The sequence below is a fragment of the Pezoporus wallicus genome, unplaced genomic scaffold (genome assembly GCF_028554395.1).
Source record: "Pezoporus wallicus isolate ANWC-B61680 ecotype Strahan unplaced genomic scaffold, APGP_CSIRO_Pwel_v1 contig_6897, whole genome shotgun sequence".
In the NCBI taxonomy this organism is placed as follows: Eukaryota; Metazoa; Chordata; class Aves; order Psittaciformes; family Psittacidae; genus Pezoporus; species Pezoporus wallicus.
In genome coordinates this window covers 18,585-42,347 of record NW_026636510.1, presented here as the reverse complement: position 1 = coordinate 42,347, position 23,763 = coordinate 18,585, and the positions used below count along the sequence as shown (strand labels likewise).

The following is a 23,763-nucleotide window of genomic DNA, read 5'->3' as shown; positions in this document are numbered from 1 at the left end:
CGGGTGCCGGTGTGTGCTGGCTCAGGGACAGCTGGGCTCTGTACCTCACACCTCCGTGCTGGCATGAAGAGCCCAGCATGAGGCCCTGAGTCAGCTGCCACCTACAGGGGCGCCTGCCCACAGCAAACAGAGTGCCCAGGGCTGGGTGTGCCACACAGCCACCCGTACCTATGCCAGCACACATGCTGGGGCAGCGCTCCCCAGTCACCCCAGTACAGCCACACTGGACTAAGACCTCACGTGGCTCATGGGGCCCGTGGAAGTTGCAGTGCTGCCACTTGCCCTTCTGTCCTCAGTGCAGGGGACTGGGGCACCTTTGGGGACATCACTGTGGAGTACAGGAAAACTTGGACAGACTTGGAAACTGGGACAGCACCAGAGCTATACTGGGCTATACCAGAACAGTGCCAGAGCTGTAGGGAAAGTAACACTGGTCTCTGCTGGACAGTATTGATGCATACTGGCATAATACCAACACCATTGTGGGACAGTGTTAGATTGTACTGGGTCTGCACCAGAGGCAACACTGGGCTAATGGTATGGCAACAGAAGGATGACACTGGGGCACACTAGACTGGCACAGAGTCCTGGGTGCTGATCCGGGTGTCCTGCCCTGGGCATGCCCACAGCTACCTGGGTGTCTGTGCCAGCAGGGTCGCAGCACCCACGGTGGCCTTGCAGCATGCTGGTGGCCCACATCAGGACATACCCCCAGCAGCGGACAAAGCATGTGTCCTGGCACAGGGCTGCCCCTCTGGGTGAGCATCCTGGCTCAGCCTGGAGCTGACAGGCAAGAAGGGATCTCTGTGCCCAAGGACACAATGAGTGGGCAGCCCATTTTATCACCTCCCTGCCACAAACTGGCTCATGTCCGGCAATGAACCCTCCCAGGCTGGCGCAGGACTTATCCCAACCCCCAGCCTGGCTATCATTACCCATTCTTAGGGGTGCCAACGTCAAACCGGAGGGTGGCACCCGGGCGCCAAGAACTAGTCTGTTCCTGGTCCTACAGCACCAGTCCAGCAGTGCCACAGCTCCGTCTTTCCCTGCATTCAGTTCTTGCCACGAAGGTGCCGTGCCCCAGGGCATGGCAGAGGGTGAGCTCGGGTCTGCCAGCTGCCACTGAGCCCGCGGTGCAGGGAGACAGAGGTCCCGGCAGCCAGCCGGCCATGCCGGAGCACCTTGCCCAAGGACCGACGGTGTCAAACTCTGCCCGTGTGACCCTCCAGAGCGGGCTGAGCTGTTGCTGCCCCGCGATTTCGGCAGTGAAGAGTGGAGCCCATCTGCCTTTCATGGGGCTGGCAGTCACGGAACATTGAGCAGCACCACGGTAAGGATGAGCTCTCTGCCAGCTTTGGGGATAACTCTGGTGTGTCAAAGTGCCCTGTCACGAATGGGCATCTACGGACCCCCTGCGCCATCAGTGCCAAGACCTCCAGGCACTCTGCCACCCCAATCTGATCCCAAGCCAGGCACGGCCATGAGCCTGGGGGCTGCCTGCCCGTGGTGCCCCCAGCGCTGTCCTCCCTGCCCTGATGTCCACATCCCACCGGGGAGAAACGACGGGGAAGCAGGGACCAGTGTTAGCCCCACGCCAGGCCCTTGTGCCCGTGGGAAGAGGGAGCAATGTGTCCCATGTACCGGCGGTCACCCCATGCCAGCTTTTAGCCTCCCATCGGCTGCCCGCGGGTGCCATCCTCCGCTGGGAAGCCCGTAGGCAAAGGCACGGGTGGAACGGGCAGAGGCACGCTGCCCGGCGCGGGGTGCTCGGCGCTGGGTGCCGGTGCTGCCGGCGGAGGCGGAGCGCGGCCGGTCCCTCCCCCGGGCAGTGCCCCGGGCCCGCCCCGCGCTGCCCGGGAGGAGCCGCCGCCGCCGCGGCACCGGCACGGCCAGGAGCGGCGGCAGCGGCGGCACCATGGCCACCGAGAGCGAGGCGCAGCGGGCGCTGCAGTATGAGCAGACCCTGGTGAGTGCGGCCGGCACCGGGCACCGGGGGGACACCGGGCGGTGGCACAGCGGGGGGCGGGGGCTGGAGCTGGGGCGGGTTGCAGCTCCGCTCGCGGTTGCGGTGCTGATGAGCTCCGCTGTGCTCGGTTTGGAATGCCGTGTCCAGGCTGTGGCTGAGGAGGTGCCACCCCGCAGCCCCCCCCCCGGCGGTGGAGGAGCCCAGCTGAGCCCACAGCCCCAGGGCAGGACTTTGGCACACACTCCAACCCCTCCCCAAAATCCTTCATCGCTGGAGAGGTGATGCCTACACTGTGGGCTCCCAGAGGCACCGCCTGGGCACCCTTCACCCTCTGTCCTCCGTGTTCCCAGCCCTCTGCCCCCAAGATAGCATATCTCTCCCGGTATCTCCCCCACCTGCAATCTTAGCCCCATGTTTAGCACTCCTTCCCCTCCGAGGCCGCCCTGCTGGCACCCGGGTGCCCAGATGACCCAGGGGTGTCCTCCCTCCACATCATGCTCACAGCCCTTGGACATCTTGGGCAAAGGTGCTTCTCCTTGGCGTCCCCTTGGGATGGTGCCCAGGGCGAATCAGCGAATGGGTACTTTGCCCTGGCAAAGGCATTCAGGCAGGCAGGGCTGGGGAGGTGGGCAGGGAAGCAGGGGCTGAGCTGCTGCAGGGTACCTGTGCCCCCAGTTGCCCGAGTTTGCTGAGACTCTGGCCCGACTGCTGCAAGCAGGGCTGGCTCTGATGAGGCTTGCCCACCCGGCACATAGGCACGTGTCTTTGCAAGCACCCAAAGCCCCTGACTGGGGGTGCCCCTCATTGCCCCTTTCCTGTTGCTCTCAGGTAGCTGTGGGGGACTGGCTGGCCATGGGAGCCCTGGCTGTGCTGGCATCTCCATGATCTTATCAGCCCCGTGGTGCCTCCCTGGCAGGGCTGAGCCAGGAAGCAGCTGGGGGCACAAGCAGGGGTACGTGGCACTGTTGGATGTGAGCTGTGTGGGTGCCTCTGCCACCTCCGCCTGCCACCCTACTGTGCGTCAGTGCTGTGTCCAGGGTTGGTGGGCAGAAAGGACAGCCCAGCTGAGCACTGCAGGGCACAGAGGTCTGTGGCCAGTGTGGGAGGGAGAGGCACATCAAACTAGCATTGGGGTAGCCTTGCATGGTGCCAGCAGACTTTGCCCTCCCTTCCTCTGGGTGCGGTAGCACCCATGCCCTGGGTGCCCTAGGGTGCCCATCCCCATGGCCTCTGGGCAGTGGTGAGGCTCATGAAACCACCTGGGGCTCATGGGTGAGGCTGGTTGCCAACTCCTGTCCCATAGCCTCAGGCCTGGCTTTTGGGAGCTGCTTGGGCACATGCTGGGTAGAAGGGGTGCCCAGCGCTCCCCAGTGCATCTGAACCACCACCAGCTCTTGCTGGCACCTGCCAGGAAGGTCGAGATCCAGCTGGAGCCTGGCACAGGCTAGTCTGAGCCAGACAGCCCTAGGGACAGCTCTTGCTGTCCATGCCCAAAGCCAGGGCATCACAGCCAGGTTGCAGGACTGCCCAGCCATGCCTGAAGAGCCCCATCCCCACCACACGTCCTTACTCCACCAGATTTCACCATCCATGTGTGCCGTGGCCATGGTGCCACTGGGGCTGGCACAGCCCCAGCCTTAAAGGTCTCCCCAGGATGCAGCATCACTCCCTGGAGACCCCACTTTGGGCAAGCACCCATGGGAACCTCTGGCTGAGCCCACGGGGTGCCAGGGTGCACACCATCCCCAGTGCCCCCACATGCCAGGCTGCATGGTGGGGAGCAAAGGGCCCCTGGAAAGGGAGGGATTAAGCTTGACAAACTTCCCTTGTTCACAGTGGAGCCACTCAGGGTGATTAGAACCTAGTTAAGACGGGCAGCGTGACACACAGCCCCCAGCCTCCGCCTGCCCGCTGCCAGCCCAGGAGACCCCCCCCCCCCCCGCCTTAAAATATCACCCTCAGGCTCAGGGTTTGGGGGGAAGGTTGGCTGGCATCGCAGAGGTGGGCACTGCTGCCAGGCAGGCTGGGTGCTATGGGACAGGGTGGCACGGGGACATGGCAGTGCCAGATGCCAGCACCCGCCCCAGGCGCAGCATCGCCTGGGCACAGCAGGCACCGCAGGCTGGCACTGCCTGGGGGCTGCAGCACGGCCAGTGCCCACGGTGCAAGAGCCCGAGACCCACATAGCATCCTTGGCCTGTGCCCGTGTCCCCGGGTGCCCCCCACCAGACCCCCCTCCCCGTGCCCGTTCCCTGCCTGCCCGGCACTGTGATTGTTCAGCTGCTTCGCGGCGGAGGCTGGAGTCCCGGGGCTGTTTGTGTTTCAAAAGGCCTTTGTGGAAAAATAACCCGAGCGGGAAGAGGAGGAGGAGGAGAAGGAGGAGGAAGGGGAGAGCCCACCACTGGCCCTCACCATAGCCCCCTTGACAGGGCTGAGGGGCCTGGGGTCCCATGTCCTGCCTGTGGGGCCATGGCAAGGGTCAGAGGGGTGGCACAGATTGGCACAGTGCGGCAGCGGGGTGCCGTAGCCCCTTCAGCTACATCCCTGTTGTTGCAGGTGGGGTTGGCTGCAAACAGGGGAAGAGGGGAAGCAAAATCCTTCCTCCTCAGTCAGGCTGGATCCCCTGGACCTCGACATCCTGCGGGGTACCCCAGTGCCTGGAGGGCAGTATGGCAGCCCCCAGCACAGTCCAGGAGGTGGAAATGGAGCTGGTTTGGGGGCACTCAGCTTGGGAGTACCCCAGTCCTGGCCAAGGCCAGCCATGGGGCAGCAGGGGGGTCAGGGGAGGCGGGTGCTTGGCAGGGGGACAGCACTCTTCAGGGAGCTGACCCATTTTGTCTTCCAGAGGAAACAAGCTTTGCCCGAAGGGAGCCTTTGAACACTGGACCCCGTGCAGGGCTGGGGTCCTTCTCTGGCAGCCAGTGCCGGATCTGGGCCCCCAAGGTGGCCATGTCAGCATCTCTGCCTTGGTTGTGTCTTCCCCCCAGCACATCCTCATAGGGCGAGAAACTGCTGAGTTCGAGTTTGGGGGGAAATCCATGCTAGGAGGGGGATAAGCAATAAAAATGCATGTGCACCCCCTCCACCACCTGCCTCCCCACCTCCCTCCCACTGCTGAGCACAACCCAGGTATTAGACAGCAGAGGATCCAGCTGGCGCCACTCTGGCTGCTTTCTGCTCCCTGCCAAAGGGACCTGGGCAGAAGAGGTGCTCTGTGAGAAATGCACCTTCACGCCATCCCCACAGGGAGCTGAAACGTGACAGCAGGCCGGGGGGTGTGAATGGGACCCAGGCAGCCGGGGCTGGGCTGCCCACGTGCCCAGTGCGGTGCCCACCCCTGGTGATGCCCCTCTGCCGGGCACCGGCACTGGCACGGGCAGTGTCCTGGCTGGGCAGCCACACGCTGCACTGGCATGGCACGGCAGGTGGGCATGCCATCGGCATGGGGCTCACGTCGCCCCGATGTGGGAGCCTGGCAGGGCCCCCACAGCCCTGAAGCCTCCCTTTGTGCCGGGCCAACCTCTGGCTCTTGGCATTCAGGTCGTGCTGGGGGGAGCGAGGCGGAAACCAAGCAACCGAGTCCTTGGCAGTGCCCGTCAGCATGGGACAAATGTCCCCGGCTCGGCAGGGAGGACAGGCACAAAGAGATCCTGGCCAGCAAGGGGGGCACTGCCAGAACCACCCCCTGCCTGGGCCAGGCCACGTGCCATGAGCAGGCAGGAGGTACTCAGGAGGAGGGGGTCCCCCTTGAACCTCCTTGCTCCCCAGACCCCTCCTCATAGCCCAGGGACTGCCCCGTGCCTGATGCTGTGACCTCCCCCACCGGGACTGGGGATATGCTCTGCCCCCCCCGTTGTCCTCCTGCCTCCCTGCTGCCGGCTGAGACCGGCCAGCTCACGTCACGTGTAGAAAGCTGAGACTGCCTCCCAGGGGGGGCATCCTGGCCCTGCTTTTAGTGATGGCGAGGGGAGGCGCCTGCAGAGTGCCAGCACAACCCCAATACCAGACCTCAGAGAGTTTTCCGGCCAGGCTGGCCCTGCTCCCATCACCGGAGGCCCTTCCCCACCCTTTGCCAGCTCAGCTGGTGCCCGGGGCACCTGGGCAGGGCTGGGACTGGTACCAGCGGTGCCGCCTGCCTGCTCTGGGTGTGTGGGCAAAAAGATCGCCATCGATCCCCGCACACCTTATCTGCCCAGCCCACTTCCACACCCTTGTGGGCAGCCCAGGAACCGCAGAGGCACCGCCGCCCCTTTCCCTGGGGTGCCATGGCTGCCCGTCCCGTCGCCTGGCATTCCCCGGTGCTGGATGGCCATGGCAGCGTGCCCATACTCCCCTGTCTCGGTTTCCCCCCTTGTGTGCGCAAGCCGGGGTGCCACCCCCCTGCCCATTCCTTCCCCCACAGATGTATGGGCGCTACACGCAGGACTTGGGTACCTTCGCCAAGGATGAGGCAGCCCGGCTGCGGCTGCACGGGGAGGGGGACACCCCCCGGCCCCGCCGCCCCTCCGAGCTGCTGGAGTACACCCAGGGCCGCTGTGCGCCCTGCCGAGGTAAGGGCCACGGGTGACAGGGGCACGGGGGTGGGGGACAGCAGTGGGCACAGCCCCAAGGCAGCAAGTGGTCAGGGCATGGCTGCCCACCCTGCCACAGCGGTGGGAGGTAGGGTTTCTCTGGCTGTCATGGGACACCGGCGCCGAGGACAATGCCACCTGCCCGCCGAGCACCGGGGACACAATGGCCCAAAATAGCCGGGCACGCCGCAGGGACCGGGGGGCCCCAGCCCCTCTGCCTGGGGCCGTGCCAGGAGGGCCGTGCTGGTGGGAGGTGCGCGCCGTGTGCTGCTGTGCACGGCCAGAGTGCGCTGATCCCACCGTTCCTGTCTGCCAGTGGCTGTGGCATGGCACCGCGGTGCTCCTGCACCGGATAGTGCCAGTGGTGTTGGACTGGTGCCATTGGCTGTGAGCATTTGTGTCCCTGCCAGCCTGGCCCTGCCACCCCGGTGTGCCCACCGCTGGGGTGCCTGGCCCTGAGCCTACCCTTGTACCTGCAGTCTGCGCCTTGCAGTGCCGCCGGTTCCTCTTCTCCAAGGTGGGCGAGGACTGGGTCTTCCTCATCCTCCTGGGGCTGGTTATGGCACTGGTGAGCTGGGCCATGGACTTTGCCATTGCCACCTGCCTCCAAGGTGAGTGGGCACTGGTGGGCTCCCGGGGCCATAGTGGGGCATGGGATGGCTGTGTCGCAGTGCTGTGCCATGCCATGTCCTTGCTACCTGTGACCTGGCTGGCTGGATGTGCCCGCAGCCCAGAAGTGGATGTATGGGGGCCTGGACACCAACGTGCTGCTGCAGTACCTGGCTTGGGTCACCTACCCCACTGTGCTCATCACCTTCTCAGCCGGCTTCACCCAGATCCTCGCTCCTCAGGCTGTGGGTAGGGCACTGGAGGGGTGCCTGCACCCCAAAGGGGTGTCCTTTCCCTGGGGCTATGGGCTGGGAGCTGTCTGGGTTTCCTTTTGGTCTGTGGGGTTGCGGGTCCTGGAAGTCTTCCAAGGACTATGAGCTGTACTTCAGAGAGTCTCCTGTGAACTATGGGGTGGATGACTTCCTGGGCTATAAGGCTGGGGGTCCTGGGGAGTTTTCCAGGGCTATGGGCTAGTCTTCAGAGGATCTTCTGGGGCCTGTGGGTTGGATGTTGTAGAATCATAGAATCAGCTAGGTTGGAAAAGACCTTTAAGATCACCAAGTCCAGCCTTTACCCCAGTACTGCCAAGGCCACCACTAAACCCTGTCACTTAAGGGCCTTATCTACTTGGTTCTTGAACACTTCCAGGGACAGAGATTTCATCAATTCCTGGGGCTGGTTGTCTTCCAAGGGCTATGGGCTGGTCTTCAGAGGGTCTCCTGTGAGTTAAGGTGTGGATGTCCTGAGCTATAGGGTCTTCCTAGGGCTAAGAGCTGGCCTTCAGAAGGTCTCTTGGGGACTATGGGATTGGGGTCCCCAGAGAGCTATAGGTTGAGCTGTCCCTATATGGCCATGGGGCTGTGGGGAGAGGTTTCTCTGGGGTCTCCATATGGCACTCGGGTGTGGCAGAATGTTAAGGATCCCCCCAAGAACTACAGATCTGAGGCTGCCCAGTGTCCCCTCTCTATGGCCAAGGATGAAGCTTGTCTCCATGGTGCTAGGCTCAGGGATCCCTGAGATGAAGACCATCCTGCGGGGCGTCGTGCTAAAGGAGTACCTCACCTTCAAGACCTTTGTGGCCAAGGTGATCGGGCTGACGTGCGCCCTGGGCAGCGGCATGCCCCTGGGCAAGGAGGTGAGGGCAGTGCCCTGGTCAAGGCAGGCAGGGGAATGGGGGGGACACCATCCTCAGCCCCGCCGCTGTCCTTGCAGGGTCCCTTTGTCCACATCGCCAGCATGTGTGCAGCCCTGCTCAGCCGCTTCCTCTCCCTCTTTGGGGGTATCTACAAGGTGAGCAGCACAGGCTGGCCCCAGGGGGCTCCGCCAGTGCCCCCAGCAGGTTTGGCAGCACCTGGGACAGGGGCAGTGCCCACTCACCCTTGGCTCTCCCACAGAACGAGGCGAGGAACATCGAAATGCTGGCAGCCGCCTGTGCTGTTGGGGTCGGATGCTGCTTTGCTGCCCCCATCGGAGGTAGGGTCACCCTGGGCCCCTGGCATACCCCACACCTCCCACCCGGGCACCGGGGTCTGCCCAGTAAGGCAAGCAAGGGCCCCCAGGACAGCTGGCGTGGGAGAGGGCAGTGCCGCTTAGCGGGGAGGAGGAAGGGGGGAACGGGCACCATCCTCCTGGAGGTGTAACGTCTGCTCTCGTCCTCTTCCCTGCTGCGCTGCGCTCCAGGGAGCTCCCTGCTCCAGCCCCGCTGAGCCCTGCCCGTAGGTTGGTGATGTGTCTAACTCTTTCCTTGCCCTTTGCCTGATGTCTGTCTGTCTGCCTGCGTGCGCCCCATCCCACCCCAGTGCCACCCGCCATGTTGCTGCTCGTGTCTCTGTGCTACCCTCTCGTTCTTGCAAGCTGCTGCTTCGCTATGCCCACTGCAGCCAGCTACAGACTGGCCATGTGCTTTGCCAGGGAAGCCCTTGAACTATCCCATAGTGTGTCTGTGGGGCTGGCCAGACCCCTGCGGACCCAGCACAAGCATGGGCTCGGGGCAGGAAGAATGCCAGGCACCGGGGGCCCACCTGGGTTTCGCCGTCTCCCTTGTGCGCTTCCCCCCGGTGCCAGGCGTCCTCTTCAGCATCGAGGTCACTTCCACCTTTTTTGCCGTCCGCAACTACTGGCGTGGCTTCTTTGCCGCCACCTTCAGTGCCTTCATCTTCCGTGTTCTTGCTGTCTGGAACAAGGATGAAGGTATCCCTGGTAGGGTGGGGGGCTCGGGGGTCGCCCCGCCATCCCCCTGACCCCTGCCATCCCCCAGAGACAATCACGGCGCTGTTCAAAACCCGCTTCCGCCTTGACTTCCCCTTCGACCTGCAGGAGCTGCCTGCCTTCGCCGTCATTGGGTGAGTGCAGCCACCTTGGCACCCGTGCCATGGCCCTGGGGCAGAAGAGGCATTGGTGGCAGGTGGCGATGGTGATGTCAGTGGCCGTGGTGGCACTGGGTAAGCACTCACATGTCCTCTGACCAGGATCGCCAGCGGCTTTGGGGGTGCGCTCTTTGTCTACCTCAACCGCAAGATCGTGCAGTTCATGCGCCGGCAGAAGACCATCAACCGCTTCCTCATGAAGAAGTAGGTGCCTGTCGGTCCCTGGCACTGGGGTGGTGCAGCTAGGGCTGCACCAAGGTCACTCCCGCCCCATGCCACCCTGCCAGGCGCCTGCTCTTCCCTGCCCTGGTGACGCTTCTCATCTCCACGCTGACATTCCCACCCGGCTTCGGACAGTTCATGGCCGGCCAGGTACCTGCCATGGGGTGACACACCGGTACCCACCCCAGGGCCTCTGCCAGCCCCAGCTGATGCCTGCCCATCACCAGCTCACCCAGAAGGACACCCTGGTGACACTCTTCGATAACCAAACATGGGCCAAACAAGGGCTCAGCAACGAGTTCGAATACTTGGGCATCCTGGAGGCCTGGCACCATCCCCGCTCCAACGTCTTTGTCACCCTTGTTGTCTTCATCCTCATGAAGGTGAGTGCCTCCTGCCCCTGCCAGCCCTCAGGTGCCACCAGGAGGCTCTGGAGAGGGCCTCCTTGATGCCACCAGGGAGGTGCCAGATGGTTGCCAGCAAGGTGGCACTAGGTGGCTGCTCCCAGAGGCCATGCGGGTGTTGGTTGGGTGCTCTGACATGCAATCAGAGATCTTCGATGGGAGGCACCAAGGTGCCGCTAGGGAGGTTCTGGCAAGGTGCCCACAGGCAGGAGTGGGGCTGTCCCATGGCACAGTGCAGTGCCCATGCGTTGCACAACACCAGCTAGCTGTGGGTCATGGCAGGGACAAGAGGCAGGGCTGGGATGGGGAACAGAAACTAATAAGATGTGTGTCTGCATCCCCACACAGTTCTGGATGTCAGCCCTGGCCACCACCATCCCAGTGCCCTGCGGAGCCTTCATGCCTGTCTTTGTTATCGGTGAGAACCCATACCCCAGGCAGGGACAGAGGGAGATACTTATGGATGTCCCCAGTGTCCACTTCGCAGCAGCTCTGGGGTAGAGGAGAGGGCATGAGGCTGGGTCGGGTGCTGGGAGAGTCCTGTGCCTGCTCCCAGCTTCTTTCTGCGGGCAGGAGCAGCCTTTGGACGCCTGGTGGGGGAGAGCATGGCAGCCTGGTTCCCCGACGGCATCCACACTGACAGCAACACCTACCGCATTGTCCCGGGGGGCTACGCCGTGGTGGGTAAGCACTGGGCTGGCACAGGGGCACCATGGTGGGCATCCCTTGGGCAACCTCCAAAGGAGCTGGTGGGTTCCCCAGGGCTGAGGAGCTATCCCCACGGGCTGGGAGTGGCACCACCATGGGGATGTCCCCAGGAGGTCCCAAGGGCTCTGAACTGGTGGATGGCCATGGGGTGGGGACCCAGCCTGGCAGGCAGCACCTCACAGTTGCCCCTCTGTCTCTGGGGATGGATGCAGGGGCAGCTGCACTGTCGGGCGCTGTTACCCACACGGTGTCCACGGCTGTCATCGTCTTTGAGCTGACGGGGCAGATCTCTCACATCCTGCCCGTCATGATCGCCGTCATCCTGGCCAACGCTGTGGCCCAGAGCCTCCAGCCCTCCCTCTACGACAGCATCATCCGCATCAAGAAGCTGCCCTACCTCCCTGAGCTGGGCTGGGGCCACCACGAGTGAGTGTGTGTCTCCTGCTCTGTACCCAAGCCCCTCACCAGGCACAAGGGTAAGGGGTGGCATCACAGCGAGGCCACCATTACCTTCCTGGGGCAGGAAATACAATGTGCGGGTGGAGGACATCATGGTGCGGGACATCCGCTACGTCACCCTCAACTGCAAGTACCGAGACCTGCAGCACGTTCTGCACAGCACCAAGTTGAAGAGCCTGCCACTGGTGGAGTCAGCCGGTGAGATGGGGGTAGGGGGCTCTGCTGGTGCCTGCTCCAGCTGTGGGATGTGCCGGGATGTGTGTGGGGATGGCAAAGGGGGATCAGGAGCCAGCGTGGCCCCCCATTGCCTCCATCAGAGTCCATGATCCTGCTGGGCTCCATTGAGCGGACGCAGGTGGGGGCCCTGCTCAGCCACCAGCTCAGCCCCCAGCGCCGGCTCCAGGCCCTGCAGCAGAAGGTGCTGGCCGAGAACGGGCACCGGCTGTCCGATGCCAGCATCCGCTTCCAGGTGAGGGGGGCGGGCATCATGGGGGCTGCCTGGCCAGGGTGCCCCCACCACTGTGCCCCACCACCTGTTCCCCCACAGATCAGCACGGAGGCCTCGTCAGGCACCCCCGCCCGCGCCACCCCCCGCAAGCCCCTGAAGCCAGCTTTGAAGAGGGTGCCCAGCGGCCCAGCCGAGAACCCCCCAGGTGGGTCAGCACAGCCCCCCCCCCAAACCTGCTGTGACCCCCACTGACACCCCTCCCCACCCACAGCTGGCACCACCGACCACTCCGGCATCGCCCTCAAGAGCCTCTTCTGCGCCAACCCCACCGCAGAGCCCATTGAGGTGAGTGCATGGCCCTGCCCAGCCCTGCCTGGCCTTTTCTACCCACTGCCATCCTTTCCGACCATTCCAGTTCCTTTGCGTCCCTTCACACCCGTTCGCAATCCCTGCCCAACAGTTCTCGTCCCTGCCTGTCCTTGCCCCTTCCTGCCCACGGCGCGTAGAGCTGCCGTTGTTCCATCCCTGCCCTGCCACGGCCCTGCCATGCCCTAACACTCTTGTCTCTCCCCACGTGGTGCCAGGCCCAGGGCACAGCCTATCGCAAGGCCAAACATGTCCGCATTTCCATCGTGGTAAGCTGCAGCCAATAGCAGGCTGGGCGTGGTTCCTCTAATCAGAGCCCAGCACGGATTTTCAGAACCAATCAGGGGCCTGGCAAAATTCTGTTTGGCCAATCATGTTCGGCCTCTGTGTGCACAGCCAATCGGTCCACCCTGATTCTTCTCAACCAATCACAGTGTGCATCCTCCCAGTCCCCAAACTTCCTGGCAAATCATAGCGTGCCCTGAAGGCTGCTCTCTGATTTGCCCCACTTCGCTCAGCCAATCACGGCACAACCTGCGTTCTCCCCATAAGTCACAAGCTGGCTTGTCCCACCTTAGCCATTCATGGCGTGACCTATGTTCTCTCAACCAATCGTGTCACCTGACCTGCACGTGCTGCCTGCACCCTACCCATGCTGCCGCAGCCCCATTGCTCCTGCCTGTACCCTGCTTGCTCCCTGCCTGTGGCTGGTGTGCGGTCATGCTGCCTGCTGCCCTGCCGGGCTGCTCACGCTCGCCTCTTCTGCAGGAGGAGATGGATCTGGGTGACAGGATGACCCCGGCAGAGGTGAGTGGGTGGGCAGGGGCAGGCAGGACCCTCCTGCCCGCAGGGGATCCATGGGGTGCTGAGGCAAAAGGTGGGCAGGGACGTGGGCAGCACCAGTATCCCCATAATGCTGAGCGCAGGGGAGGGTCCTCACTGGCATCCTGTGCGGCCAAGTCCCCTCACCCTGCCCCATGGCATCCCTCCCCAGATCCTGGAGTGGGAAGAGCAGCAGCTGGACCAGCTGGTGGACTTCAGCAGCGCCAAGATCGACCCTGCACCATTCCAGCTGGTGGAGCACACCTCACTGCACAAGGTGTGCCTGTGCCTCCCTGGACCTTCTCCCTAACCTTCCAGATCCCCAACTCAGACCCTTTTTCCTGCAGACCCACACCATCTTCTCACTGCTGGGCCTGGACCATGCGTATGTCACCAGCATCGGGCGCCTGGTGGGCATGGTGTCCCTCAAGGAGGTGAGCAGGGACTGGTGTGGGGCTGGAGGGGCACAAGGGGTCACCCAGGGCCACCTGCCCATGTGTTTGGGGTGCTCGCAGCTGCGCAAGGCCATCGAGGGCTCGCTGACAGCCAAGGGGGTGAAGGTGCGCCCACCACTCGCCAGCTTCCGTGACAGCACCGCCAGTGCCGGCGAGCCCGACACCACTGCCCTGCACCAGCTCTGGGACCGCCACCAGCACCACCCCATGCCCCGCGAGGCCAGTCCCGGGGGTGATGATGACGACGACAGCCCCAAGGGACAGTGAGATGGGGGTGCCCACCCCCCCTGTCCCCAGGGCCCCTGGCACCTGCTCTGTGCCTGCTTGTGCCAAGCTCATCATAGGGGTGGCACCCTCAATCCAGAACCACTGCCCCCTCCCTGTGCCAGGGGCTGGCTGGGTGCCCTCCAGCCTGCCTCTGCCCCCCACCCCCTGCCAGCTCTTGGGGCTTTCCACTTCACTACCTCTGCCCCTCCAGCCCCTGGTGCCCCCCGGCACAGCCGCTGCACTCACCCCCCACCACAGGCACCACGCTGTCCCTGCTCAGGGTAGCACAGGGGGCAGAGGGGCAGCAGGCCAGGGTGCCCACAGGGACACAGGTGGGCACTGCCTCTCTCCTCAGCACTTCATGGCTGAGAAGTGGGGAACCTGCCTCCTCTCTGCTGTGCATCCTCCCCATGTAAATACAGAGATTTTTATATTAATTTAATAAAAGGTCTTTATAAACAGAGCCAGAGCACTGAGGAGCTGGAGGTGGGGAGGGGGCACGGCCAATGGGTACAACCAAAGCTACACCATGGTGTCGAGGTTGGCATCACTTGGGGCAAGAAGCCGATCCTCCCTCAGCGCTGCTCACAGCGTGGCCTCACTGCGGTACAGCATCTGTGCGGGCTCACTGGGGCGGGCTACGGCACGGCGCTGCGCAGTGATCACCAGCGTGCCGGCCTCGGTGAGGGCACAGCTCACCGACAGCGGGTCCATGTCCTCAGGCAGCTGGCACTTGTGGGTGAAGGTGTCGCAGACGGTGCCATCCTCAGCCACCTGCGGGAGGGCAGCACTGGTGCCTGGGGCACAGCATGGTGGTACACAGCACATTCCCAGTTACCCCAGTGCTGGCAATGTGGCAGCTCCCGGTCACCCCGGCTCCAGCAGGGAGCTCAACAGGGCAGAGTTACTGGTGACTCAAGGACAATTCCCAGTTACTCCATTGCCAGGAAGGACCAGGTCTCACTTGCCTCAGCCTTGTGGGGGTGGGTTAATTTCCATTTACCCCAGTGTCAGCAGGGGCTGTTCCCAGTTGTCCCCACCAACAGAGAATGCAACAGGGCCGGAGTTCCCAGTTACCCCCATACCAGCAGGGGCCATTCACAGTTACCACCCCTGCAGGAGTGGGTGCCATGGTGCAGGATCCCGCCAGGGGGTGGGAATGCTGCCTCCCTGGCGTGCCTCACCTTCTCGGCCTGGATGGCGACGTGGCAGTTGGAGGTCGTCACCACGATGTCAGGGGGCTCGAACTGGCTGACGTCAGCCACCACCTGGTAGGTGTCACCCTGGGCACGCACCCAGGTGCCCAGGCTGCAGGGGCACACGGCACCTGGGGACCCTGTGGGCAGTAGGGGGCTGCCAGGCATGGGGGCAAGGGGCCTAAGGGCTTGGGCACTGGGGGCTGTGGGAAGCGGGTGCCACCTGGGGGGAGGCTGGGGGGTGGCAGGTGGCACTGTGGGTCTGGGAACACCGGAGATGCTGGGGGGCTGCAGGGGGAGCAGGGCCTCCTATGCATATGAAGGTACAGGGTGGTCCAGCATTAGCAGGAGGCCATGGGGTTTGTGGGGGAACCCGAGGGGTCTGGGGGCACTGAAGGACCTGGGGACAGCAGGGGTGCGGTGAAGGAGGCTGGGGACACAGGGGACAACCTAGGGAGAGTGGACTGGGGGGCACTGGGTTTAATCTGGGGGTGTACAGGAAAGTGGGGAGTTACCAGGGGACACTGAGAGGTCTGGGTAGGGGAAGCTGGAGGCACAGTGGGTCAGGGCACAACAAGGACACAGGGTACCGTGGGCTTGGGGGGGGTGTGAGGGCTGGAGGACAGTCCACAGAGCCATGGGGCACCTGAGGGGCAGTCCCCCCGGTCTGTGCTGGGGAAGGGGTCCCATGTGTGCCCAGCACATGGCAGTGGGTAACTGTCACAAGCCCTCCCTGGGATGCCAGGGACTCCCTGCCGCCCCCCATCCCCAGTACCTGGGAACCCAAAGGCCTCATGTGCCAGTGCCCCGAAGGGTCCGTGCTGCCGGTCGCTCTCGAAGCGGGGCTCGCCATGCCCTGGACCATAGGTGCCAATGCGCTCGGTGCGGTAAGAGGAGGCTGAGCTGAGCGAGGCCATGGCGCCTGCTGCCTGTGCCCACCAAGGGCCTGGCCGCGGGGAGGGGGCCGCCCGCCTGCCACCACTGATACTGACACATGCCCATAATTAGGCACCCTGGCCCCAGGAATGCAAGATAAAGGCTGAGGCCCCGTCATCACCCTGTGGGGCCAAGGAGGAGATGTGTGGCTGCCACCGGGGCCAGCCGGGGCAGCCCGGGAGGATGTGCCCCCACCCACAAGAAGAGGCACCTGGCACAGCGCTCTCACAATGGACTTTATTGGAGACGTGGTGGGATGGAGGAGGGGGTGCCAGGGTGGGCACCCCTCGGGTACCGCCGCAGCGGGGTGGGTGCTCAGGTTGCTGTGAGTATGAACACATGTGCTTGTGCATGTACACTCCAGATGTGCACATGTAAACACACACATGCACACACACACAGAGCAAGGCCCCGCACCCACCCGCAGGCACCCCGTACCCCGCAGCCCATCCCAGCGCCGCGGGGAGCATCCGCTGTCCGCAGAAAGAGGGTGATGGCAGGGAACCCATCAGCATGGCATCAGGCCTGCTGGCCCCTGCACCCCCTCACAGCTTGGCCATGCAGGGAGAGGGGAGACAGACCCATGCCGGGCACCCTACGGTAGGGAGGGGGAACGGGTGCTGTGCCTGGCAGGGGTTGATGGGGATCCTGGGGGCACACAGGAGCAGAGCTGGAGTGGGTGCTGGGGCACCTGAGGGTGCAGGGCCAGGGGTGCTGTGGCCATGGGCAAGGAGCAGCATGCAGCGGGCAAGCGGCCCTACAAGAACACATGCCATGCAGGAAGGGGGGCACAAGCGTTGGCAAAAACTAGCATTCCTCCCCCAAACAGCGTGCTCGGACCCCCGGCACAGCCCTGGGGGGCCCCCAAGCCAGGGTGCCACCCTGATCAGGACAGGGGGAGTGGTCGCCCTTCATGTAGGCACTTGGTTCCCTGCTAGGGGTGAGTGACTCGGGGTCAGGGATGTTGGTCACACTGCCCCTTCCCGCCTCCACCCCACATTGCCCCTCAGCAGACTTGTGGGGCCCTGGCTGGGCTGAGCCCCCTGCCGCGGGACTGGCTTGAGAGTGCTGCCACAGATGGCCAAAGGCCCCAGCCTGGGGCCCATGCCCCCACTCGGCCCCACAGTCTTCCCATGCCAGCCCCACACACATACAAAAGTATAGAAACCCCGGCACCACGGCACATCCACAGCTCCTGGAGCCCCCAGCCCTCCCCCGGCCCCGAGGCAGCAGTTCACAGTTTAAAACTGTCCGATAAAAGCTGTCTGGGGAGAGAGAAGGAATTCCCCCACTCCCCACATTCCCCCCACCGCCCCAAGCCGAGGGTGTGGGCATGGGGCAGGGGCACCACGGGATGCTCAGAGAGGTTCAGCCACGCCAGTGGGGAACCCGTGCTCAAAAGGGGAGCCAGGGGTGGTCTGGGGGGGGAACATGCGAACAACCAACCCCACTGTTTCAGTCCTGTCAGTTTTAGGGGGCACATCTGGGCATCAGGGTGGGGGTCAGACCCCACCGAGCCCTTCCCTGTGCCCCTTCCCCACTCTCATGCAAAAATCCAGGAGGACAACGATACGGCCAAGCGGGGCGGGGGCACAATGGCCGAGGGGCCTGCAGCAGCCCCCCAAAACCCCCCTGTGCCCAGATAGTGAGGGGGCACAGCAGCAGGGCTGTCCCTTGCCCAGCACGGGGTCCGACAGAAGGGTGGACCCCTGCCAGGAGAGGCAGGGCACCCCAGGGGGGGATCAGGGCTCTTCGGCCTCCTCCTCCAGCGATGCCACCCCGGAGGATGCGACGTCGGAGACTTTCCGTCGGAGCGGGAAGTCCTTGCTCAGCACCACCTCGTCTTCAGCGGGTGAGAGGCAGGCTTCGGCGTAGGACACGGAGTAGAAGGAGTCCTGGCACCGGAGCCGTGCCAGGCCCCGCAAGGCACTTTGGCTGGCCGGGGGGGGCAGCTTGGGCAGCAGCAGGTCCTCGCCACCCAGGGAGCCCAGCAGTTTGGCAGTGAGTTCAGAGGGGGACACCATCTCCAGGCTGCAGAGGCTGGAGCAGAGAGTCTCGGGGGACAGCGTGTGCGAGGAGTCGCTCTCGGGCTCGCAGGAGCCGTGCCGCACGCCCAGCTGGCACAGGTGGCCCTGCAGCAGGTCTCGCAGCAGCGCGCTGGCTGGCACCGAGCTGGGCAGCTCTGCAGGGAGCCGAGATGCCCGGGGTCAGTCAGGGTTGATGCACTTGGGGGTGCCAGATGCCCCCCCATCCTGTGCCCCAGGGGGTGGGAGCACCCTGCCAGGCACCGTGCCTCCTCTGCCCACAGATTGGTGTGTGTGTGGCGCTGGTGACCACCACAGGAAAAGCAAAGTGTGCTCTGGCACTGGGGACAGTGCAGGGCTTTACATCCCTGGCATGAGAGCCATTCGCCATGGTTCAGTGCAGGGGCATGGCTGCAAAATGGGGTGGCCGGGCTGGGGAATGTGGCCGGGCATGGGCATCCCACTCTTTCAACCCCTGGCACCAGCAGCGGGACACCAACACCAGCAGCAGGACACCAACACCAGCAGCAGGACACCTTGCCCACCCAGTGGGTACCCACTCCCATGGCACTTACCAGTGGGCTGGGAGCTCTCTGTGGGGGGCATGAAGTCCTCATCGTAAGACTCGTCATTGGAGTCGTCCCCATCCACTGAGGACCAGGCACGCAGCTTGGCCTCAGCGATGGCGAACTGCTCCGCCACACCTGGCATGGGACAAGCACAGGTCACACACACACCAGGAGGTGCCCCAAAATACCCCTGCCCCAGCGTCTCTGTGCCCACAGTGCACTGATGGATGGATGGAGGGATGGATGGAGGAATGGATGGAGAGACGGATGGAGGAATGGATGGGGGGATGGATGAAGGGATGGAGGGGTGGATGGAGGGTCGGATGGAGGAATGGATGGAGGGATGGATGGAGGGATGGATGAAAGGATGGATGAAGGGATGGAGGGATGGATGGAGGGTCCGATGGAGGGATGGAGGAATGGATGGAGGGATGGATGGAGGGATGGATGAAGGGATGGAGGGATGGATGGAGGGAGGGATGGAGGGATGGATGGGGACCACCCACCCCACCAGCCCTGCCCTTGGCCACGGTGGGGGAGTGTGCCTGCCAGCCATGCTGCACATGGTGCCCACCAGCAGCGAAGCGCGCCTCCTGCTCGCCCTCGCTCAGGTGGCAGTAGGAGTTGAAGGCGCTCTCCAGGGCAGTGGGTGGTTCCACTGGCTTGCACCAGCCCTTCCACTCGATGAGGTGGGCGACACGGCCCTGTGCCATGGCCGTCGGCTTCGTCACATGCTCCTTCACCACCTGCGAGATGCCTGCGAGATGTGCCCCCACGTCAGCACTCCCTGAGCACTCCAAGTGCCCTCCATGAGTCCATGAACCAGCTACCCCCATCTATTGCCCTTCGGACCTGGCAGCCCCGTGCCCTCCTCTTGGGTACCACCAGGAACCAAGGGACACCTTGAGCCCCCAGATTCCAGAGGGGTGACCCCAACGCCCTTCCCAAGAGGCACAGACCCTTCTCCCATAGGAGACACCCTTTCCCTGGGTGAACTCTCGGGCACCCCACACCCTGGGCCAGGCGAGCAGTTACCGTGCAGAGAGGAGCGGGCCAGGGCAGCAATCTCCTGGATGGTCAGTGCGCGCCGTGACTTGGGCAACATCTCGACAGTGTCCTCAACATTGACCTGCCAGGGCAGACAAGGATGTCACGATCCCCAGCCACCCCGCCTGCCCACTGCCTGCCACCACCACCGCCACCAAACCCTGTGCCCTGGGAAGGGGCTCAGCCCCGCTTGGTGCCCACCCCCTGCAGCTGGGTTGTCTGTGCACACACGTGTGCTGCAGACTCACGTGCGCTGCAGACTCACGTGTGCCTGTGTGCAGAGGGTTGGCCACAGCCATTACAGGCAGGGCAGCAGTTACACACACACACCTGTGTCTGTGCGCATGCTGTCATGGTAGCACACCCGTACACTGCTGCTCACACTGCACCCTTATACGTGCACACACAGACATGCTCGGTGTACACATGCCTGCTCATGGAACCACATGTACACACACAGGCGCTCGTACACATGCAAACACACACACACAGGGCCCTCCTCACCATGCGCACACATGAACTCCCTGCACGCGTACGTGCTTACTGTGCACACACACACACGTAACCCGCACCTGCGTGCACACACACACATGTGCATGGTCCATGCTAGCTGGGGCCACTGAGTGTCCTCCCCGGCTTGTGCTCACACATAGACTCGTGCTCATGCAAGGCCACTGCCACGCCAGAGCATCCCAATCCTGCTGCTTGTCCCTGTTGCCCGTCCCAGCCATGCCAGGCCCTGAGCCCATGGCCACGGGGGAAGCAATGCAGGATTTGGAGGCGCGCAACAAATTGCATTGCCATGGCAACGAGGCACCGTGGACTGATTTCTCCCAGGATACAGCCTGGCTCGTGGCTGACGTCAGAGCAGCCCCAAGCCGCTGCGAGCTGTCGGGTCCAAGTGGCCAGGAGACTGGGGGGCAGCAGGGCCCCTTGCACCCCAAAACCCCAGGAAGGGTGTCCTGCTGTGAGGTACCAGGGTACCTGGAGGAAGTCCTGGCTGTCGAAGGAGGCCTGGTGCACCAGGCGGGGCAGCGGGCGAGTGGCACTCAGCGGAGACAGCGCTTTCACCTCTTTCCACTCCACGCACAGCGTCGTGTCCACAGCCACTGAGGGAAGAGCCAGGGCTGGCATCAGCACCTCCATGTCCCCAGCACCCAGCTCAGCGCCCCCCTCCCAGGGTAGCTGCTTCTTGTCTGGTCTGAGACCAGGCAGAACTCATTGCAGAGGTGCTCCGGAGTGGCCGGGTGCTGCGGCACAGGTGACTCACACCCAGGCAACTCTTCTGCCTGTGTCAGCGCTAACGCGCAGCCCCAGCCAGGCAGTGGGGACCGGGCTCCTGTCCCAGCTTGGACGCTGTTTCGGGAGGGGTGGGGGCAGCTGGACCAGGCTGGGGTGGATGGGCTGAGCCAGGCACTGGGTGCATGGGGGTATGTGGCACTGCAGGGGGCTGCTGCTCCTCCTCCGCCTCCAAGATCTCCCTCCCCAGTTCCCCAGGAGGAAAAGGAAAGAAGAAAGAGGAAAGGTAAGAGGAAAAGGAGCAAAAAAAGGATGGGGGTGATAAAAGCACCCATTCCCATCCTCCACCCCAGCAGCCCGACCTCATGGCACTGGCACCCCAAACCTCCTAGGCACTGACTTCCAAGTTCCAGGGACAGGGAGGGTCCTCTGTCAACACAGCCCCCCACCCAGGCCAGCCCTCAAGGGCCGAGAACATGATGCCCCTGAGCAGCTTCATTCCCCCTGCACCAAGGTGGGCCCAGCTTATGTAAACCATCCTGGAGGTGGGATATGGGGGGGGCTGAACAGTGTTCCCCCCCAACCCCTATCTGAGGGTAGCCTTTGGCTCCTGGAGAAACTCCCAATGGCACCAATCACACCCCCGGCTGTGGGCAGGAGCACCCTGTGATGATGCCCAAGCATCAACACCCCTACCGCTCTAGCAACAACACCCCCAGGGCCTCACTGCTGCGTCTGCAACACCCCCAGCACCATCCCAGCCCCCAGAACACCCTTGGATCATGGTTACAGCCCCCATCGCCCCCATCCCTCCTGCAGCACCCCCAGGACATCTGCAGCACTCCCATAGCATCCCAACTGCACCCCACACCCCCACAATGCACCCCTGCCAGCCCCCACACTGCCTCCAATAGCCTCCTAAGCACCTCTCTCCCCCTTATAGTACCCCCTCTACCCTCCCAGGCCTCTGACCAACACCCCCAGCCCCACACCCCCTTCTCAGACCCCTGTCATCCCCCCATTACCCACCAGCTCCCACAAAGCTGCACCCCAGCCTCTCAAATTCCCCCAGTCCCTGCCAATCTCACCCCCTATAACTCCCTGTAATCTTTGGGTTACCTAGCTGCCCAGAGCAGCATCCCCAGGCCCCAGATCCCCACCTGTCTATAGCCCCCATCCCCTTATACACACCCAAACCCTCCAAAGCCCTCAAGCTATCTGTATCCTCTCCCATCCTTAGGCACCCTAATCCTCCGTGTCCCCCTCCCTACCTCCATACCTTTCCATAGTCCCCAGCCCACATAGCCTGCCCCATAAACCACCTCATACCCCAGCTCCCCTCCATCCCCACCTTCCCACATCCCCCCATCCTTGTATCCTTCCAACACCCTCATAGCATCACCCCCATACCCCCGGCCACCCCCCAGCAGCCTTCCCACATCCCCCGCACCCCATACAATCCACATCCCCCTACACGCTCCATACTCCCATACTCTAACACCCTCCACGAACCCCCCCCCCCCCCCGCTGCCGCTCACCCACCGATGGTGGTTTTGGAGCCGATGCAGCCCATGCTCCCGGGGGGAGCCCGGTGCGGGCACTACCGCTGGCTCCGCGCCGCCCGCATCATCCCCCGGTCGCATGGGCGGCCCCGGGCAGCGCCCGTGTCCCGCCGGAGGCTGCTGTCGGGCTGGGCCGCGGTGCCGGAGCCCCGAGCGGTGCCTGCGCCGGGCCGGGGAGCAGCACGTCCAGAGACGTCACTGCTGAGGGAGGAAGAGGAGGGAGAGGGGGAAGCGGGAGGGGGGAGGGAGATGAGGAGGAAGAGGAGGAGGATGGGGAGAAGAGGGAGGAGGGAGAGGAAGAGGAGGAGGAAGGGCGGGAGGAAGGCTAGGGAAGAGGAGGCAAAGGGGGATGAAGGATGAAGAGAAGGATAGGTGGGAGAGAGGCTGGAGGAAAGAGGAGGAAGGGGAAATGAGCAGAGGAGAAGGGGAATGAAGGCAGCCGGGGAGGATAAAGGAAGAGGGGGGCTGAAGGAAGAGGAAGAGGGGGATGAACGAAGAGGAGGGGGGCGCGGGGAGGAGGAGAATGGACGAAAGAAGAGGAGGGGGCCGAGGAGAGGAAGGCCGGGCACCGCGGAGAGCGCCGTGCCAGCACCGCGGACAGCGCCGGCCCGCCCGGCCCCGAGGCCCCGCTGCCCCCAGAGCCCCCAGGGCAGGGACAGGGACCCCTCAGCCCCGGGCCTGCCCGCGAAAGGGGGGCTGTGGCTCTGGCTCTGGCTCTGCCTGTCGTCCCCCCCCCACACCGCCCCAAGAGGATGGCAGTAGGGTAGGAAGCACACAGTTATGACAAGGGACGCTCTCGCTGGACCTGGGTGCAGGGCAGGTGGGTGCAGGCTTTGGGCACCACGTCAGGAGATAAAGGCCAGCGCTGGTGCCAGGCTGAGGGGTTAACCTGCAGCCAGACCTCTGTTCATTCTGAAACCTACTGGTGGCAATTAATGCTGCAGTACCTTTTCCCTGGCACAGTGGGGCACTGCCAGGGTGTCACCCTGCCCCTTGGCAAGCAAGGTAACGACCAGCCCAAGGGTCTCCCTCTTTATTTACTCTCTCACTGAGAGGAAGGGGGAGCTCTTGGCCAGTATCGCCCCCAGCCCCCCTTCTCATGGCCCTGCTGGCCTTTCTGTGCCAACTGCTTCCCAGCATTAGAGCTGCCAGGGCTGCAGCTCAGACAGATCAGCCTCTAATCTGGGGAACAGCCTCCAGTTAATTATTCTGTTCCCTTGGGCCATGGCCAGTGTGACTCAGCAAGAGGCAGCCCAACGCAGCAAAGACTAGTCTCCAGTCCCAGGAAGGACACTCCACTAGGGGCTCCCAAGACTTGCCCATCTCCACCCCATCTGCAAGCTAAGACTGGAGGGTGCCGAGAGAAAAAGCCCCCCAAGATGAAAGTTGTATGAGGGGATCACGGCAGCCATCTCTCAGCAGAGCCCAGGGAGAGCACACAGGTCCTGCCACTTTGGTGCCCACGGGAAATGGGATGCCTGGGAACATGTGTCTCTGTGCTGCAGGCAGGGTGCTGGCAGGGGTGCC

The 23,763-nt window shown here is 63.7% G+C and overlaps 3 protein-coding genes across 4 annotated transcripts; 1 reads left to right on the top strand and 2 right to left on the bottom strand.

Moving 5' to 3' along the window:
- Positions 1–72: 72 nt before the first annotated feature.
- Positions 73–13,703, top strand: CLCN2 (chloride voltage-gated channel 2). Of its 2 annotated transcripts, XM_057400380.1 has the most exons (25): positions 73–1,097; positions 1,230–1,330; positions 6,369–6,516; positions 7,017–7,148; positions 7,267–7,395; positions 8,148–8,281; positions 8,359–8,436; positions 8,541–8,619; positions 9,211–9,336; positions 9,404–9,488; positions 9,615–9,716; positions 9,800–9,884; positions 9,962–10,117; positions 10,487–10,556; positions 10,712–10,822; positions 11,059–11,272; positions 11,370–11,503; positions 11,623–11,774; positions 11,853–11,958; positions 12,025–12,098; positions 12,338–12,388; positions 12,888–12,926; positions 13,114–13,218; positions 13,289–13,375; positions 13,457–13,703. In XM_057400380.1, the coding sequence occupies exons 1-25, from the start codon at positions 878–880 to the stop codon at positions 13,661–13,663; spliced, it is 2,925 nt and encodes a 974-aa protein (XP_057256363.1). In that variant the 5' UTR covers positions 73–877; the 3' UTR covers positions 13,664–13,703. The 2 variants fall into 2 exon arrangements, with proteins under 2 accessions (XP_057256363.1, XP_057256365.1); XM_057400382.1 differs by lacking the exon at positions 12,338–12,388 and having other exon boundaries at positions 74–1,097.
- Positions 13,704–14,080: 377 nt separating this feature from the next.
- On the bottom strand, positions 14,081–15,835 carry LOC130594485 (heat shock protein beta-7-like). The gene is made up of 3 exons (XM_057400385.1): positions 15,635–15,835; positions 14,848–14,999; positions 14,081–14,437 (listed from the first exon to the last, which is right to left on the bottom strand). Exons 1-3 carry the CDS (start codon positions 15,774–15,776, stop codon positions 14,249–14,251), a joined length of 483 nt encoding a protein of 160 aa, XP_057256368.1. The 5' UTR covers positions 15,777–15,835; the 3' UTR covers positions 14,081–14,248.
- A 177-nt stretch (positions 15,836–16,012) lies between these two features.
- On the bottom strand, positions 16,013–22,652 carry FAM131A (family with sequence similarity 131 member A). The gene is given in 7 exon segments (XM_057400373.1): positions 16,013–17,977; positions 18,395–18,523; positions 18,963–19,145; positions 19,424–19,517; positions 20,420–20,544; positions 22,217–22,260; positions 22,262–22,652. Coding segments are annotated over 7 exon segments (1,071 nt in total). The 5' UTR covers positions 22,318–22,652; the 3' UTR covers positions 16,013–17,537.
- Positions 22,653–23,763: the final 1,111 nt, after the last annotated feature.